Below are 18723 nucleotides of genomic sequence, written 5' to 3' on the forward strand. Positions count from 1 at the left end.
AGGAGTGGAATTCCTGGGTCAAATGGTATGTCTGTTTTGAGCATTTTGATGTACCTCCATACTGCTTTCCACAATGGTTGAACTAACTTACATTCCCACCAGCAGTGTAGGAGGGTTCCCCTTTCTCCACAGCCTCGCCAACATTTGTTGTTGTTTGTCTTTTGGATGGCAGCCATCCTTACTGGTGTGAGGTGATACCTCATTGTAGTTTTAATTTGCATTTCTCTGATAATTAGCGATGTGGAGCATCTTTTCATGTGTCTGTTGGCCATCTGTATTTCTTTTTTGGAGAACTGTCTCTTCAGTTCCTCTGCCCATTTTTTAATTGGGTTATTTGTTTTTTGTTTGTTGAGGCGTGAGAGCTCCTTATATATTCTGGACGTCAAGCCTTTATCGGATGTGTCATTTTCAAATATATTCTCCCATACTGTAGGGATCCTTCTTGTTCTATTGATGGTGTCTTTTGCTGTACAGAAGCTTTTCAGCTTAATATAGTCCCACTTACTCATTTTTGCTGTTGTTTTCCTTGCCCGGGGAGATATGTTCAAGAAGAGGTCACTCATGTTTATGTCTAAGAGGTTTGTGCCTATGTTTTCTTCCAAGAGTTTAATGGTTTCATGGCTTACATTCAGGTCTTTGATCCATTTTGAGTTTACTTTTGTATATGGGGTTAGACAATGGTCCAGTTTCATTCTCCTACATGTAGCTGTCCAGTTTTGCCAGCACCACCTGTTGAAGAGACTGTCATTTTGCCATTGTATGTCCATGGCTCCTTTATCAAATATTAATTGACCATATATGTCTGGGTTAATGTCTGGATTCTCTAGTCTGTTCCATTGGTCTGTGGCTCTGCTCTTGTGCCAGTACCAAATTGTCTTGATTACTATGGCTTTATAGTAGAGCTTGAAGTTGGGGAGTGAGATCCCCCCTACTTTATTCTTCTTTCTCAGGATTGCTTTGGCTATTCGGGGTCTTTGGTGTTTCCATATGAATTTTTGAATTATTTGTTCCAGTTCATTGAAGAATGTTGCTGGTAGTTTCATGGGGATTGCATCAAATCTGTATATTGCTTTAGGCAGGATGGCCATTTTAATGATATTAATTCTTCCTAGCCACGAGCATGGGATGAGTTTCCATCTGTTAGTGTCCCCTTTAATTTCTCTTAAGAGTGACTTGTAGTTTTCAGAGTATAAGTCTTTCACTTCTTTGGTTAGGTTTATTCCTAGGTATTTTATTTTTTTGGATGCAATTGTGAATGGAGTTGTTTTCCTGATTTCTCTTTCTGTTGGTTCATTGTTAGTATATAGGAAAGCCACAGATTTCTGTGTGTTGATTTTGTATCCTGCAACTTTGCTGTATTCCGATATCAGTTCTAGTAGTTTTGGGGTGGAGTCTTTAGGGTTTTTTATGTACAGTATCATGTCATCTGCAAATAGTGACAGTTTAACTTCTTCTTTACCAATCTGGATTCCTTGTATTTCTTTATTTTGTCTGATTGCCGTGGCTAGGACCTCCAGTACTATGTTAAATAACAGTGGAGAGAGTGGGCATCCCTGTCTAGTTCCCGATCTCAGAGGAAATGCTTTCAGCTTCTCGCTGTTCAATATAATGTTGGCTGTGGGTTTATCATAGATGGCCTTTATTATGTTGAGGTACTTGCCCTCTATTCCCATTTTGCTGAGAGTTTTTAACATGAATGGATGTTGAACTTTGTCAAATGCTTTTTCAGCATCTATGGAGATGATCATGTGGTTTTTGTCTTTCTTTTTGTTGATGTGGTGGATGATGTTGATGGACTTTCGAATGTTGTACCATCCTTGCATCCCTGGGATGAATCCCACTTGGTCATGGTGTATGATCCTTTTGATGTATTTTTGAATTCGGTTTGCTAATATTTTGTTGAGTATTTTTGCATCTACGTTCATCAGGGATATTGGTCTGTAGTTTTCTTTTTTGGTGGGGTCTTTGCCTGGTTTTGGTATTAGGGTGATGTTAGCTTCATAGAATGAGTTTGGGAGTATCCCCTCCTCCTCTATTTTTTGGAAAACTTTAAGGAGAATGGGTATTATGTCTTCCCTGTATGTCTGATAAAATTCCGAGGTAAATCCATCTGGCCCGGGGGTTTTGTTCTTTGGTAGTTTTTTGATTACCTCTTCAATTTCGTTGCTGGTAATTGGTCTGTTTAGATTTTCTGTTTCTTCCTGGGTCAATCTTGGAAGGTTATATTTTTCTAGGAAGTTGTCCATTTCTCCTAGGTTTCCCAGCTTGTTAGCATATAGGTTTTCATAGTATTCTCCAATAATTCTTTGCATTTCCGTGGGGTCCGTCGTGATTTTTCCTTTCTCGTTTCTGATACTGTTGATTTGTGTTGACTCTCTTTTCTTCTTAATAAGTCTGGCTAGAGGCTTATCTATTTTGTTTATTTTCTCGAAGAACCAGCTCTTGGTTTCATTGATTTTTGCTATTGTTTTATTCTTCTCAATTTTATTTATTTCTTCTCTGATCTTTATTATGTCCCTCCTTCTGCTGACCTTAGGCCTCAACTGTTCTTCTTTTTCCAATTTTGATAATTGTGACATTAGACCATTCATTTGGGATTGCTCTTCCTTTTTTAAATATGCTTGGATTGCTATATACTTTCCTCTTAAGACTGCTTTTGCTGTGTCCCACAGAAGTTGGGGCTTAGTGTTGTTGTTGTCATTTGTTTCCATATATTGCTGGATCTCCATTTTGATTTGGTCATTGATCAATTGATTATTTAGGAGCGTGTTGTTAAGCCTCCATGTGTTTGTGAGCCTCTTTGCTTTCTTTGTACAGTTTATTTCTAGTTTTATGCCTTTGTGGTCTGAAAAGTTGGTTGGTAGGATTTCAATTTTTTGGAATTTTCTGAGGCTCTTTTTGTGGCCTAGTATGTGGTCTATTCTGGAGAATGTTCCATGTGCACTTGAGAAGAATGTATATCCCGCTGCTTTTGGATGTAGAGTTCTATAGATGTCTATTAGGTCCATCTGCTCTACTGTGTTGTTCAGTGCTTCCGTGTCCTTACTTATTTTCTGCCCAGTGGATCTATCCTTTGGGGTGAGTGGTGTGTTGAAGTCTCCTAGAATGAATGCATTGCAGTCTATATCCCCCTTTAGTTCTGTTAGTATTTGTTTCACATATGCTGGTCCTCCTGTGTTGGGTGCATATATATTTAGAATGGTTATATCCTCTTGTTTGACTGAGCCCTTTATCATTATGTAGTGTCCTTCTTTATCTCTTGTTACTTTCTTTGTTTTGAAGTCTATTTTGTCTGATATTAGTACTGCAACCCCTGCTTTCTTCTCACTGTTGTTTGCTTGAAATATGTTTTTCCATCCCTTGACTTTTAGTCTGTACATGTCTTTGGGTTTGAGGTGAGTTTCTTGTAAGCAGCATATAGATGGGTCTTGCTTTTTTATCCATTCTGTTACTCTGTGTCTTTTGATTGGTGCATTCAGCCCATTAACATTTAGGGTGACTATTGAAAGATATGTACTTATTGCCATTGCAGGCTTTAAATTCGTGGTTACCAAAGGTTCAAGGTTAGCGTCTTTAGTATCTTACTGCCTAACTTAGCTCGCTTATTGAGCTGTTATATACTCTGTCTGGAGATTCTTTTCTTCTCTCCCTTCTTGTTCCTCCTCCTCGATTCTTCATATGTTGGGTGTTTTGTGCTGTGCTCCTTCTAGGAGTGCTCCCATCTAGAGCAGTCCCTGTAAGATGTTCTGTAGAGGTGGTTTGTGGAAAGCAAATTCCCTCAGCTTTTGTTTGTCTGGGAATTGTTTAATCCCACCGTCATATTTGAATGATAGTCGTGCTGGATACAGTATCCTTGGTTCAAGGCCCTTCTGTTTCATTGTATTAAATATATCATGCCATTCTCTTCTGGCCTGTAGGGTTTCTGTTGAGAAATCTGACGTTAGCCTGATGGGTTTCCCTTTATAGGTGACCTTTTTCTCTCTAGCTGCCTTTAACACTCTTTCCTTGTCCTTGATCTTTGCCATTTTAATTATTATGTGTCTTGGTGTTGCCCTTCTTGGATCCTTTCTGTTGGGGGTTCTGTGTATTTCCGTGGTCTGTTTGATTACTTCCTCCCCCAGTGTGGGGAAGTTTTCAGCAATTATTTCTTCTAAGATACTTTCCATCTCTTTTCCTCTCTCTTCTTCTTCTGGGACCCCTATAATACGGATATTGTTCCTTATAGATTGGTCACACAGTTCTCTTAATATTGTTTCATTCCTGGAGATCCTTTTGTCTCTCTCTATGTCAGCTTCTATGCGTTTCTGTTCTCTGATTTCAATTCCATCAATGGCCTCTTGCATTCTATCCATTCTGCTTATAAACCCTTCCAGAGTTTGTTTCATTTCTGCGATCTCCTTTCTGGCATCTGTGATCTCTTTCCGGACTTCATCCCATTTTTCTTGCGTATTTCTCTGCATCTCTGTCAGCATGTTTATGATTCTTATTTTGAATTCTTTGTCAGGAAGACTGGTTAGGTCTGTCTCCTTCTCTGGTGTTGTCTCTGTGATCTTTGTCTGCCTGTAGCTTTGCCTTTTCATGGTGATAGGAATAGTCTGCAGAACTGGGACGAGTGACGGCTGGAAGGACTTCCTTTCTTGTTGGTTTGTGGCCCTCCTCTCCTGGGAGAACAGCGGCCTCTAGTGGCTTGTGCTGCGCAGCTGTGCGCAGACAGGGTTTCTGCTTCCTGCCCGGCTGCTATGGAGTTAATCTCCGCTGTTGCTGTGGGCGTGGCCTGGCTCGGGCAGCTACTCCAAAATGGTGGAGTCGCGTTGGAGCAGGAGCTGCTGGGAGGCTATTTATCTCCGTAAGGGGCCTCCCTGCTCCCTGCAGCCCAGGGGTTAGAGTGCCCAGAGATCCCGGATTCCCTACCTCTGGATTAAGTGACCCGCCCTGCCCCTTTAAGACTTCCAAAAAGCACCCGCCAAAACAAAACAACAACCACAAAAAAAAACAAGAAAAAAAAATTTTTTTAATTAAAAAAAAAAAAAATTTTTTTTAATTAAAAAAAAAAAGGTGGTCGTTCGTTTTTCTTTATTCTCCGGTGCCAGCCTCAGGCCTCTGCTCACCGGTCTTTCTGCCCTGTTTCCCTAGTATTGGGGTCCCTGTCCCTTTAAGACTTCCAAAAAGCACTCGCCAAAACAAAGCAGCAAAAAAGCAAAAAAAAAAAAAAATGGTCGCGCGCTTTTCTTATGTCCTCTGTCGCCCAGCCTCCAGTGCCTGCTCACTGTTCTTGCTGCCCTGTTTTCCCAGTATCGAGGGCCCTGCACTCTGGCCCGGATGGCTGGGGCTGGGTGTTCGGCAGCCCTGGGCTCCGTCTCCCTCCCGCTCTGCCTGCTCTTCTCCCGCCGGGAGCTGGGGGGAGGGGCGCTCAGCTCCCGCGGGGCCGGGGCTTGTATCTTACCCCCTTCGCGAGGCGCTGGGTTCTCTCAGGTGTGGATGTGGTCTGGATATTGTCCTGTGTCCTCTGGTCTTTATTCTAGGAAGGGTTGTCTTTGTTATATTTTCATAGATATATGTTGTTTTGGGAGGAGATTTCCGCTGCTCTACTCACGCCGCCATCTTCCGCCCTCCCTCTTCTTCATTTTTGACGTCAGTAATTTGCAGTTTATTTTTTTTCACGATCAGGCTTGTTAGTGCTTTATCGATTTTATGTTGATTTTCTCTGTTGTACATATACTCTCTATTTCATAATTTCTACTCTTATACTCGTTGTTCATTTTGTTAACGAACCCCCAAATCCTGATTTACATACCTGTGCACGGGAAGCCAATCTATTGAGTCACCAGGTTTGAAGCGCTAAACCACCCAAGATGAATTGTTAAGGCCATTGGCCCACCCTAGAGGAGGAGGATAGCCCGGAACCTCTCCTCCTTTCCTGTATTTCCACCCCCCAAATCCCCCTACCTCGTTTTTTTAAAATCCTGTTTTTATTGTGCACTAAATAATTTGCAAGACAGCAACTGTCACTGAGTTCAAGCTCGTGCCACTCGCACAACATGCCAGTAAGTAGAGAGATAAGGTGTTGGGGCAAGGAAAGTGACTTTATTCAGAAAGCCAGCAGACGGAGAAGATGGTGGACTCATGTCCTAAAGCACCATTTTAACCCAGGGTTGATTGCAAGCTTCTTTTAAGTTAGGGGGAGTAGGTTAGGGAGTCATCGAGGACGGCAGACATCTGGGCTCCAGCAAGGGTCGGTGGAGAACTGAGAACTCCCTGTCCTTGGTTAGTTGCCTCTTGCCCACCGAGTTCTCATTATGGTGTTCCCAAGACTCTTTGCCAGGGCAGTCATTACTTTCATACCTATTTCCTTATCTCCTGGAGGAGGCAAGCTTCAGGCAAGGATCTAATTGCAGATATCTCACTGTCAGCAAGATTCCTTTTAATGATAAACAGGCCTATGTGCAGGGCTGCAGTGCTGAGCAGAAGCCCTTTTCCTTTTTTTCTCCCCCGTTTGGTCCAAAGGCTAAAGCAGCAAAGGAGGCAGAGAGGCCCCTTTGTACTCCTTACACAACCTCTTAACAACTCATTTCCCATCAAATGCTAATCAAAATCAAAGAACTCTGTTACATAATAAAGGAAGTTTTATTAAGTTATAGTCAGTATGCACACTAGAGCAAGAGCTACTTTCCCAGTTTTAGCAATCCCGGCTTTTCTTTAACAATTCATCCTCAAACACTGGACATTTGGGGAGTTTTTTTCCGTTTGCTGTTTTAACACTTGCTATCTCAGAGAGAGATTTCTCTACATTTAGGGACGGCTATTGCAAAGCAGGGAGGTACCTTATCTTCCACTCAAAAAATAACTTTCTTTTTCTCTTCTAAACCTAGGGACGCCGCCAGGAGGTCCAGTGCCACGAGCAGCAACCACGCCCCGGGGGAGTCTCCTGACGGCCACCACTGATTGGCTCGTGTCGTGGCCAAGAGCAGCGGGGGCCTTCCGCGGGCAGTGGAGGGCGATTGGCTGCTGGAGACCCACTCCTCGCAGACAGGGTGGGAACCTCGAGGCTGGGATTGGTGGCCCTGGGAGGGCGGGCTCTTTACCGCTGCCGCTCCGCTCCCCGACCCTCAGCAGAGCAGAGATGGCGGCCGCTGCGCAAGTACTGGGTCGGCGTGTGGCAAGCTGGAGGCTGCGGACGCCGCTCGCCGGCCTCGTATCCCAGCGGGCCCACTCGATGTTGCCCGTGGACGATGCGATCAACGGACTGAGTGAGGAACAGCAGCAGGTAGGGAGCCTGACCGCCTTCCCGGCCCCAAGGCCTCCTGGCCGGGCCCCCCCGCCCTGCGCCATGATCGCCCCCACGCTGTGCTGCCCAGAGCCACCCAGCCGCGGCATGTGCGCGTGGGACTGTGGGGGCGCTAAGACGGAAAGGCCCGGCTGCCGGGGCTAGATGAGTGAGACACGAAAGCTCCTGGGGACTGGTGGTGTTTCGGTGAAGGACTAGCAGGGACCACCCGCTCGTGGCAAAAGGGCCCTCCGACTGTCAGAAGTGCGCTCACACCTACACTGCCTAAGGCTGTGGTTCTCAAACCTGGCTAATCATTACCAGGGCCTCTTTTTCCGCATACACATGGACGAGGGGGAGGTTGAAGTGAACAGTAATCTCCTATACTTCTTCGACCCATTGAATGGTTAAAGCATCAAGTTGAACAACTTGAAAAATGTCATTACCAATAGAGCTGAAGCAGAGCCTTCCTGGAGGATGGAGGCTGTGTTCACTGGGCTTGTGGCAGAGTTCTCTGGGAACGTGAATCCCCTGCTGCTCTAAGCGAGTGCCTGAGCCTACAAAAACTCCGAAGAACGTCTGGGTTTAGTCAGCAGACAGAGCTTTGAATCACTTGAAAGAGAAAGGGCTCAATCCCAGTTCTCAAACTTTTGCAGAATCCCAGTTCTGCAAAGAGGAGATTCTAATTTCTTTGAGTAATCCCTTTCAGCCAAAGGCCCTGGGGCAAAAAAAGTGCCTGTCTGGAGCCAAGAACTGGTGGGGGCCTGGCTGGAGCAGAGTGACGGGTATGGGGTGAGAAAGGTGCTGGGAAAGCCTGGCAGGGTCAGCAGGGGTCAACTCATGCTGGGCCTTATAGACCTGGGTAGGAATCTTGTCTTCTAAGTACAGTGGGAAGCCATGGAATGATTTTATGTTGGGGAATGACATTTAAAAAGTAATCTTCAAGCTGTCTAGACTGAGGACCTTGAGAAGTGAAGACCATCTCTGAGGAAGCATAAACTAGTGGGGTCTCTAAGTTTCAGTTGATGCTGGTTGGTTAGTGTACATTTGGCCAATTTCTCTGAAATGTGTCCTCAGTAGTGGAGTTGCTGTCCTTTGGCAGTAATGTACGATTTCAGTGGCATCTGTCCACCTCTTTCCCTCTAGCTTCGTCAGACCATGTCTAGGTTTCTTCAGGAGCACCTAGTCCCCCAGGCCCAGGAGATTGACCGCAGCAACGAGTTTAAGAACTTTCGAGTGAGTCACGAGGCCCACACTCTGGGGGCAGTGGGGACAGCCCAGGAGCCGGGCAGGGCTGGGCTGGGCTGGGCATTGAGCTGCTGCCTGGAAGGGTTCACACAGCCTCCTGGCAAGTGAAACCTCCCTAAGAATGCAGCCCCTTCCGTGAAGCACTGGGTTTCATTGTTCCAGGTGTGCCGGGCACCTGTGATGGGCTCCCTTCCTACAACTCACTGTACTCACTCCATTCTGCTGGCAGGAGTTTTGGAAGCAGCTGGGGAACCTGGGAGTCTTGGGCATCACAGCCCCTGGTGAGTACAGTTTCTTTCCCTAAAGAGAACTTTCCCTGCATGCCTTTAACACCATTCCCAGAGGAAGCAGGAAGGAGGAGGGGGAAGATCATCCTTTAAGAAACCCAGGACTTCCTCCCTCTTGGATCTGAGAAAGTACCCATTGACTGTCAGCCCAGAGATGAGTACACTCTTCTGTTTCTCTAGGCAGTGGTGTCAAGAAGGCAAAGGGATTAGGTCAGTGTGGTTCACTTGGAGGGGGATCAGCCAAACTCTTGAACTCTGCATGCTTAATAAATTCCCCCAAGTGATTCTGGGAGTTTAGAAAACTCCCATATCACACAGCTCCTCTCAGTATCTCAGTCTTAGTATCTCTGTTAATCCCTAAACTCTACCCTACGAGGGGTGTCTAGGTGGGACCAGTCAGGACATGTCTGTCGCTGTGGGACTGCCTGGGTCCTCTGCCCACAGCCTGGCCTTGGAGCAGATGGTGGTGTGGGGGAGAGAGATGCCTGTCTGACCTTCCACGTGAGGTAGCCAATGATGTGTTTAGTAGGCTGTCCCTGAGCCTGCCCAGTGTCCCCTGTGGGTCTGTCTGCTTGTTTCCTGGGGGGGAGAGGGTAGGGAGCTAGTGGGCTTTGGTTTGGATGTTGGCCTCTGCAGGAGAGGCCCAGCCTGGCTTGTAGTGCCCAGTAAGGAGGTGAGCCTGTGACCTCACCAGCCAAAGCCTGGACAGCCCACCTGCTTCAGCTTATGTCCGTTTGGCATTGGAACAGAGGTGGAATACAGTATACTTCTGCTTACGTCTTCCCCTCACCATTTGGAGACAATTCCTGAGATTCAAGCTAATCACAGAAACTTTCGTCATGTGTAATGATAAAATGAAACCACTTAAATTAATTTAAACCATCTTAGTGTAAAATGTTAGGCAGGCCACTGGGAACTCCCAAATAAGACTCTTTCTCCCACTGTATCTTGGGGGTTTATGAGCCCCCCATGGAGAATATGCTACTGAATCAGATAGTATTTCAGAGAAGAAAGAGGCAGTTAGAAATCAAATGCAGACCCTTTCATGGGGGAACCTTGAAAAAAAAAAAGCCAGATATGAGTCTTGTTTCCATATGGCTGCCCTGGTGGTTGTTTGCCAGTGTCACCCACCTGTGGGCTTTCCTTCCCAGAGCTGCAGGGGTTCAGCCAACCTTTCCCTAGAGCAGAGGATGAGCCTGACTTCTTGGTCAGAGTGAATGTGTGCAGAGGGCCTGTCCAGGGTTTACCCAAACAGCAGGATGAGGTGGTACCAGATGACCCAGCTACTTTGATTTCAGATCTTGCCCAGGAAAAGCCACATTTACTTAGGAGTTCTGAAATTCCATACCAGCATCTCCTCTGCCCTCTGTTAGTTGCCCATGAGGTTGTCTTCCAGGTGTCTCTTCATTTATTTGTCTGCCTCTGGATTTCTGTAGCTTTCTAAATAACAGATGTTTGGATTCTATTGTCTTTATTAAGAGGTCTGTTTGGGATAAAGCAGGATTTGCAGTAATTCGTTTCTGAATCACACCTCAGTTGATCAGAAGCAACAGACAAAACCAGTTCTGCACTCATAAGCAGAGCTATGATATCAGCCTGTTAACCTTGCCAGAACATCAGGGTAACTGGAATAGGTGCCATGAGGGCGTTTCTTGCTACCAACTACTAAGATTCCCATTAGTGTCCCAGTTTAACCTGGGCTGCTGTTTACCTTCCCAGTTCAATATGGTGGCTCTGGCCTGGGCTACCTGGAGCAAGTGCTGGTGATAGAAGAGATATCCCGAGCTTCAGGAGCAGTGGGACTCAGTTATGGTGCCCACTCCAACCTCTGTGTCAACCAAATTGTGCGGAATGGAAATGAGGCCCAGAAGGAGAAGTACCTCCCCAAGGTGAGGAAATTGAAATGGAGCAACACATGCTGACCTCATGGTCAGCCACCAACCATGAGCCCTCCACCACCAGCCCATTGGTGGAGACCGTTCAGACTTGCTTTCTACAGCGTGCTGCCTTCAACCAGATATGGCCAGGAAAGGGTTAGGGATTTACTATCAGATACTTCAGCCCAAAAAACTGAAAATGGGACCAGGCCTTCAGGCTTGGTCACTGGACAGCATTTGCAGAGCATTTTAAGAAACAGAAGACTAGGACTTGTTTCCCTAGCAAAGGGAATGAGATAAGGAGAGAGACTTTTAGCCCTGCAGGTATTGGGCTTTTCTTCTAGAACTTTACACATATCCTGGTCTGAGAAAGAAGTTTGAAGGGGTGTCAGGTGAACAGGCAAGAAGCAGTTATCAGTGAGCTCATGTAGGAGACTTCTGTAGTCATAACCAGGCCCTGTGGGGTTTGCCTTGCAGCTGATCAGTGGGGAGTATGTCGGAGCCCTGGCCATGAGTGAACCCAATGCTGGCTCTGATGTCGTCTCCATGAAGCTAAAAGCAGAAAAGAAAGGTGAGGATCTCTTGACTTGGGAGCTGAAATGGATGGAAAGACAGACCTTCTCAGGGTGAGGAAGCAATTAGTGGGGGTAGCCTCTGCTGCATTGGCAGAACTGTTTCCAAGCTGGGCAACTGTTTCCCAGTCCTCAGCAGCATGTCTGTGGACTGACTGGCTGAGACAGGCCAACATAGCTTGAGCAAATAGCCAACTTAACTGTTCTTAGGCGATCACTACATCCTGAACGGCAGCAAGTTCTGGATCACCAATGGCCCCGATGCTGACATCCTTGTTGTCTATGCCAAGACAGATGTGGCTGCGGTGCCAGCCTCTCGGGGCATCACAGCCTTCATTGTGGAGAAGGTGAGTGGAGGGAAGTGCACAGCAAGAGGCTTTTGTCTCCTGACAGTGGACAGAGATGGCTCCCTTCAACTGATTGCAAACAGTCAATGTTGTGTGCTCTGCCAAGGCGCCCTGCGGTGGGGTGCTGGGTGGTGAGGCAGAAGAGAGACTGAAAGGAAGGTGTCCTACAAATGAGTCAAGTCTGAGGAATGTGGAGCTGTCCACAGAACCAGGGTACACAGAGGTCCAGGAAGATCAGGGCTGGAAGGAGGCAACTGGCTTTGACAATCAGGATGTCATTGGTAGGCCTGGTGAGAGCAGCTCTGGGAGAGTGGGGTGTGAGTTGGGAGTGCACGTGGAGAGAGAACGAAGACTGCACCTTCCAAATCTTGCCAATAAAAAGAGGGAGATGGAGCAGGAATTAAAATGTAAAGTTGGGAGTTTGAATTTGTTTTTAAGAATGGGAGAGAACTGAGCAAATTTTTTGGTAAAGAGAAAGGAAAATACAAGAAAAATTGAGATGTGTAGAAGCAAGTGAGAAAAAACACAATAGGGAAGATGAGGGAGAAGAGGTAAGGTTGGGTTTCAGGTACTGGTGGAGGAACCATCTGCCTGATGACCTCCAGGTATGAGGGCTGGAGACCACAGGACTGGAGCAGAGAGCTTTGTGAATTAGTATAGTAAAAAGGTTTGCAATACCCTCCACAGCTAGAAGGGGAGAGTAGCTGAACAGGATTGGAGGACAAGAAAAATGAGCAGCCCTAAGGGCCTGGCTGCAATTGGAAATCTCAAGGTCGTGGGGTGCCACCCTCACCAGCCAGGAGGAAGAGGGGGCAGCGCCTGCCAGGGCATACTGCATCTGACTGGTTCAAGTTAAGAGTGCAGGTGGTTGGACTGATCCTGGGCAGGACTCAGTCAGAGATGGCAGAGGGACAAGGGGCAAAGGAACTGAGTGGGTGTGAGTATCTTGGAGATGAATTCCTCTGAAGAAAGTAAACAAAACCAGGAAGGGTCAGGAGAGCCCCAGGGGTCAGTGTTTCATTGAGAAAGAACTGCTCCCATGAGAAATGGGGAGAACACAAGCCAGCAGCAGAGGAGGCTGGGGTCAGGGTTAGATGAAAGGGCTGGAGCATCCGGGAGTGGGGCAGAGAGAGGCCCTGGGAGTACGATGCTGGTGTGCCATGCGAGTACAGGGACTGGATGGAAAGGTGGGCATTTCCCAGCATCTTCCCTTTACTAGACCCTCTTGGGACTGGTCTGTAATCAGGGCCACCTTTTGTTCCTGTCAAGAATATGCCTGGCTTCAGCACCTCCAAGAAGCTGGACAAACTGGGGATGAGGGGCTCTAACACCTGTGAGCTGATCTTTGAAGACTGCGAGGTTCCTGGTGAGTTTTTGAGACTGGGTATGCCCCTGTCCTGACCCTTTCACAAGCTGAGAAGCCCATCTCTGGTTAGAACAGCTCACCACTGTCAGCTTACCAATGCCACGTGGCTAGGCAGTGGGCCTGCCACTGCTGTGCTTGGCCACTGGCCTGCTTACATGGGACTTGGGCTGCTGGGCAGCTGTGTGCCTGACTGTCTGCCATGAAGGGCAGTGTTTCCCCTGTGGATAACACGCGGGGCCTGGGTTGGCATGCCAGTGTCTGGAGTACATAGGTATGATTTGCCCTTCAGACATCCTCCTTTGTACATTTCCCTCTGTAGCATGTGTGAGGTATTTATTGATGCTAACAAACCATCTGAACAAACTGATGAGAGCTGGGCTCAGCAAGGGGAATTCTGTTTGAGAATTTTCTTCCCTGAAGTGTAACTGAAAATGTGACACATCGTGGGAAAGTCAGCGCATCCATCATGTGCTAATGAAACCACGGCATAGATTTGACCACCAGCTAGGTTTGCTCTGCACCTCAGCTATAGAGCATCCCTCTCCTCCACGATCTGCCACGTGAGAAAAGTACACTTTGGGTACAAGGAGCATTAGGGAGGGGGAATCAGTACAGATCCTTTGTCAGCAGGTAAAAACTCCACCATCATTAAAGGCAGGTCAGTGGTGTCAACTCTGTGTACTCAGTTTTCTGCTTACACCTCCCAAGGCCATCCAGTGCCCTGGCTTCAGTTTTTGTCCCTAGTGCTGAATGGCTCCTCACTTGACAAAGACTCTTCCATGGACCACCCTTGGCAGGGGCAGTGGAATGATACTGGCCCAGAGCTGACTCAACTTGGGGGCAGGAGTAACTCTGTTTCCTTATGGACACAGGAATAAAAAGAACTAGAGGGGCTTCTAGACCAAATTAGCTTTTCTTCCTTCCCATCCAAGGCTGTCAAAGAAAAGAAAGGGAAGATCGAAGGATGGGGCCTTTGTGGATGGTGGTGGTGGAGTGGGGCGGAGGGGAGGGGTTCCCCTAGCAAGCTCCAGTTCTGACTGGAAGTGATAAACTCCTTCCTTTTCTCCACCCAGAACCATGGTTGAAGGTCAGATGACATTTTAGTGCCTTGTGTGAGCCATGGAACCAAACCTAGTAGCTTTTATAAAAATGAGGAGGCTGTGGACAGCCCTTTTCTGCCTAACTGGCACTCTTCCCGGCAGCTGCCAACATCCTGGGCCATCAAAATAAGGGCGTCTACGTGCTGATGAGTGGGCTGGACTTGGAGCGGCTGGTGCTGGCTGGTGGACCCATCGGGTAAGTGTGAGGCTCACCAAGGAACTGGACTTTTGGCCTTCTTGGCCTGTGGTGCCACCACGGCCTTCCCTTTAGGGATCACCTGGAGCCACTTCCTGGCAGGTGCACCCTCTCTCCTGGAGAGAAAATGAACCTCCTCCTCACACATGTAATTTCTTCACACTAAAGGGAAGTACCATTAGAAGACAGACAAAAGACCTGGGGAACCACACTGCTCAGTTACTCAAAATGGGAAACTTTGAGCACCCAGGCTCAAAGAACCACCTACACAGAAGTGACAAGAGTCCTCAAATTCCTTTTCTCCTGGCACTGCAGGTCCTCTCTTGCTGAGCTGTCCCCATGCCTTTTCCTAACTGGCATTTTGCCCCCCTAACCGGCAGTAGGAGGACAGCGAGGTATCCCAGAGTCTCTCCTTTTTGCAGGCTCATGCAGGCTGTCCTGGACCACACCATTCCCTACGTGCACACACGGGAAGCCTTTGGCCAAAAGATCGGCTACTTCCAGGTGAATGGAATGCTTGTGTAGAAATGTACTCTCATTGGATTCTGATTTTTTTTAGCAAATAAGTAAGCAGAGCGTTTACTGTCCTTCACCAGAAAAATGAGTTTGACTGCTTCAGTGTGGGCTATGTCAGCATGCTGCCTGGCTTTGGAGGTGTCAGAAAGTTCATCACACATTACCTCATTTCTTGCTTCAGATGAATGAACTAGGCATTGTAAGTTTGGAGGGTGAAGTGTGCAGGTTGAGGGACAGCATGGGAGAAAGGCAGCAGCATTTCTAGTCACACTTTCTGCAGGACATTAATGAAGGTTGTGGTAGGTGAAGGGCTGTTTCAAGGCGCAGTGTCTGCAGTGTAACAGTAATTCTCTAGCCTTATCTCCAGACCCCCTACCATCTGTCATCCTAGGCAAGTACCATTTCCTCTCTGCCCCAGAGGTCCCATTCCCAGGCTGTCAGTTTTCTACAGTTGACCTGCTTTTAGAAAGTAGGGAGAGAGAGGAGCAGGGCTGTAGTGTACTGACTCACGACCTTGCTCTGTGTCTAGCTGATGCAGGGGAAGATGGCTGACATGTACACCCGCCTCATGGCATGCCGGCAGTATGTCTACAATGTTGCCAGGGCCTGTGATGCAGGCCACGTCACCTCCAAGGTAAGGGCCAGGTCCGGAGGAAGGAGAGCTGGGGCAGCAGGCTGGCTGCTGGACTCACTGTCTGTGCAGCCCTGGCAGGGCCCTGCTGACCCGGAGCTTCCCCACAGGACTGTGCGGGTGTGGTTCTTTACTCAGCGGAGTGCGCCACAAAGGTAGCCCTGGATGGCATCCAATGTTTCGGTGAGTGGCCCCCCACCTCCCACTCCCAGGGCCGTCTTGCTTCTGGAGCCTGTGGCTGCCTCCAAAAAGAGGTTTTCTCTTTACTCCTCACTCTGTGCTTCAGCCAGGTGCAGCTGAGCTGGCACCTTTAGGCCGCTTCTGCCCCAGTTACTAGAAGGATAGGGAAGAACAGATGAGAAAACTGCTAGATACTACCTTCAGCAATGCCCCCTCCTCGTTCTCCCCACCTGGCCCTGTGGACACTGGGTAATGGGGAGGGACAGATGTCTCGAAGGTGGCACAACCTCGTTTCAATGCTGCACAGAGGTTAAGAACATACACAAGCCAAATGGCCTGTTTGAGTCCTGGCTCTACCACTGACTGGCTTTGTGACTTGTGCAAATTGCTTAACCTCTCTAGGCCTGGCACCCAGCAAGTGCTATGCACTATCTTCTTGTCCCTGCTTCTCCATGTCTACTGGTGGTTTGTACCCCTTTGCTGGTATCCTCAGCGCTCCGGGTGGTCTTCCAGTCCCTAGTCCCACACCACCCCCAGCTAGGTATTCCCCACAGCCTCCCACTCACCACTCCTTGCTGTGTCTCTTTAAGCGGTCTCCTCTGATCTGTTTCTATGTACTTGACCTCTTTGCTTTCCTCACTGCCCATCACTTTTCCTGTTGTCCTTTCTTCTCTGCCCAAACCCCTCTGCAGGTGGTAATGGCTACATCAATGACTTTCCCATGGGCCGCTTTCTTCGAGATGCCAAGCTCTATGAGATTGGGGGTGGGACCAGTGAGGTGAGGCGACTGGTCATCGGCAGAGCCTTCAATGCAGACTTCCACTAACCTTCACCCCCTTTCCCAGCACCTGGAGTCCTTTCTTTGGAAGGAGAGATGTGACAGCTCTTAACACCTGCCAGGGGCAGACCCTGCTGCCCAGCTGCCCTCTGGCCTCTGGATGAGGTTGAGTTTTCCACAGTGGCTGCCAAGCACTGTGGGCCTCAGAGCCAGCCAGCCAGCCTGCCCAGATGATGCAGGCATGGGGGGAATGCAGCAGCCATTCTGGTACCACGTTTGGGTCTGAATATGAAGCAAGATGCTACTGAGGGCTGTGGTTGGTGGAGGATCTACCTGAAAAGCCTTCAGAGGCTTAAAGTGGATTCAGCAGAAAATATGTTGGCTTTTCTGTGGCTCACTGGGAGAGCTTTGTTCTGGGCCCTTCACCTCTCATTTCTAAGTCTGCTGTACCCACCTCCCAGGTAGGTACCTGGAGGCAGGGAGGCAGCCACCCCTTTTCCTTGGGTGAGCCTCTGGCAGGTAGGCCTCTGCTCAAGTACAGCAGAAGCATGGCCTCTCTCCATTTATTCAAACTTGAGAGCCTCTTTTCTTTCTCGTTGGGGAAAAAGACCCCCAAGAACCTAGTATTTTTTTCCTGTCAATTTCTAGAGGCATCAGTTCCAGCAGCTTGTAAGCAGGCACCCAGTCTGCAGCTGCCCATCCATCCCTCCAAGGCTTCATTCTTTAGGGCTGAAATCCTACCATGTTGGGGTGGAGCTCTGGGAAGAGGCATCTCAGACTACCTGTGCCACCTGCTGAGTCTACAGTGGGGCAGAGGTCAGCATGCTTGTGAAGGATCAGCTCCACTGTGGCCTCAAGACAGCACTTCTGAGCCCTTTAGCATTACTCTGTCCCCACCACCGTCCAGTCCTGGCCACATGACAGTTCATAACTGACTGGGTGGGCCTGGGTTGGCTGGCTCAGCTCCAGCCAGAGCTGACTGCATATACTTCTCTCCACACCCTATGGCTAGTTTTGTTACAACTGCACAGCAGCTGCCATTTTATATTAAACTTACTAAGAAGCAAACCCATCTGCTTTTAAACTGGTGTTTTTGGGGAGAAGCAATTGACTTGCCACTGTCTCGTGTCTGGCTCCAGCCCCATGTCCTGCTCCTGCCCTCCAGCCTGCTCACTGGTGAGAGGGGGGCAAAGTGGTGGGATGAGCCCTTAGGATAGAGGAGGTTTCAACTTCCCTTTCCCAGATCTGCCAGTGATTATTTTAAAGGAAGGAGGGAGGCCAGAGTTTTAAGTCTTGGAGCTAGAAGGAAGCTCATTAATTTCTGGGACCCATTCTCATCTTTTAAAGGATCAGTACAATTTTATTTTCCCAAGGTCAGAACAGGAAATAGAATCCAGATCAGCAGAAATGGTAAAAATGCCAGCCTGGGCCAAGCCCCTGCACAGCTATCTGCCTGGTGCATGGTCAGAGTGGAACAGGTTTGGATTGTTACTACCATGTGTAAATTCCCTAAAAGAACTGGATTTCTTGGCTCTCAGCCCAGTAGTGCCTGTTCTGACTTTTGGTCTGGTCCCCAGCCAAGCACTGTTCCCAGCCTGATGGCCTGAGACAGGTGGTGTTACTTCCTTACCAACCCCAACCCAGCTGGATCTTGAGGGGAAGACCGTCCCAGGGCTGTATCACTGTCCATCTCCTCACCCTGCCCTCTGCTGCCTTGCAGATGAATGTGGCTAAAATGGTGGTCTTGCTGGGTTCAAAGTATAGCTGGAACAACCAGCCTGGATATGTTCAGAATGTGACAGAATGCAATGTTTTTGTCCATTCAGTGTGGGTAACAGAAACCTGCTACCAACTTGGGGAGAAGGTGATTGTTGTCCTGATGCAGTATGTAAAATACAAATGTTTAAAAATAAAGACCCCCCCAAACGTAGTCTGAGTAGTGAATGAAGAGCAGGAGCATTTCCACTTTAGTTTTGGGGAGTCTGGTTGTTACATGCACTTGCAACTCCTCCAGCACCAGCTGCCAGCACAGCTCCCTGCTGAGGCTGCCAGATTCCACTCCAGTTCTACTCAGGTAGAGTACAGCCCAGCTGCCTGTTGCCTACCATCCCACTGTTTTCCTACTGCTTGCCGTTGGGCTAGCAACAGAAGCTGGCGAAGGGAATGGTTCTCCAAGTGTGGGCACATCCTTTATCAGAATTTAGCGACCTGTAAAAAAAATAAAATAAAATACTGATTCCTGGATGGGCCCACAACCTACCACATCTCCAGAGGTAATTTTGAGGCACAGGCACCATTTCGGAAGGAGTGATATGGGGCCTAAAGAACTTTGCCAGAGGCCTGAGTTCTGCTTTAAACCTA

General features: G+C 48.1%; 2 protein-coding genes across 4 annotated transcripts in view; both read left to right on the forward strand.

Moving 5' to 3' along the window:
- KNSTRN (kinetochore localized astrin (SPAG5) binding protein) overlaps window positions 1-7073 on the forward strand; it is a 21262-nt gene extending 14189 nt beyond the window's left edge. For both annotated transcript variants that reach the window (XM_036923861.2, XM_036923864.2), the window contains exon 10: window positions 6870-7073. In XM_036923861.2, the coding sequence (XP_036779756.2) occupies window positions 6870-6929 (60 nt within the window). In that variant the 3' untranslated portion in view covers window positions 6930-7073. The remainder of the gene's footprint in view (window positions 1-6869) is intronic.
- On the forward strand, window positions 7051-17430 carry IVD (isovaleryl-CoA dehydrogenase). 2 transcript variants are annotated; one of them, XM_036923860.2, is made up of 12 exons: window positions 7051-7264; window positions 8411-8500; window positions 8742-8793; window positions 10519-10688; window positions 11154-11247; window positions 11459-11595; window positions 12865-12961; window positions 14164-14257; window positions 14680-14761; window positions 15303-15407; window positions 15477-15587; window positions 16277-17430. In XM_036923860.2, exons 1-11 carry the CDS (start codon window positions 7121-7123, stop codon window positions 15561-15563), a joined length of 1152 nt encoding a protein of 383 aa, XP_036779755.1. In that variant the 5' UTR covers window positions 7051-7120; the 3' UTR covers window positions 15564-15587; window positions 16277-17430. The 2 variants fall into 2 exon arrangements, with proteins under 2 accessions (XP_036779755.1, XP_036779754.1); XM_036923859.2 differs by having other exon boundaries at window positions 15515-15587.
- Window positions 17431-18723: the final 1293 nt, after the last annotated feature.

The sequence above is a fragment of the Manis pentadactyla genome, chromosome 11, assembly GCF_030020395.1.
Source record: "Manis pentadactyla isolate mManPen7 chromosome 11, mManPen7.hap1, whole genome shotgun sequence".
Taxonomy (NCBI): Eukaryota; Metazoa; Chordata; class Mammalia; order Pholidota; family Manidae; genus Manis; species Manis pentadactyla.

Bases quoted from the DNA above. Each gene is read 5' to 3' on its own strand.
- IVD (XM_036923859.2), top strand. From the start codon at position 7,121: ATGGCGGCCGCTGCGCAAGTACTGGGTCGGCGTGTGGCAAGCTGGAGG. The intron at 8,501-8,741 runs GTGAGTCACGAG...TTCTGCTGGCAG, and splicing joins ACGAGTTTAAGAACTTTCGA to GAGTTTTGGAAGCAGCTGGG. The intron at 8,794-10,518 runs GTGAGTACAGTT...TTACCTTCCCAG, and splicing joins CTTGGGCATCACAGCCCCTG to TTCAATATGGTGGCTCTGGC.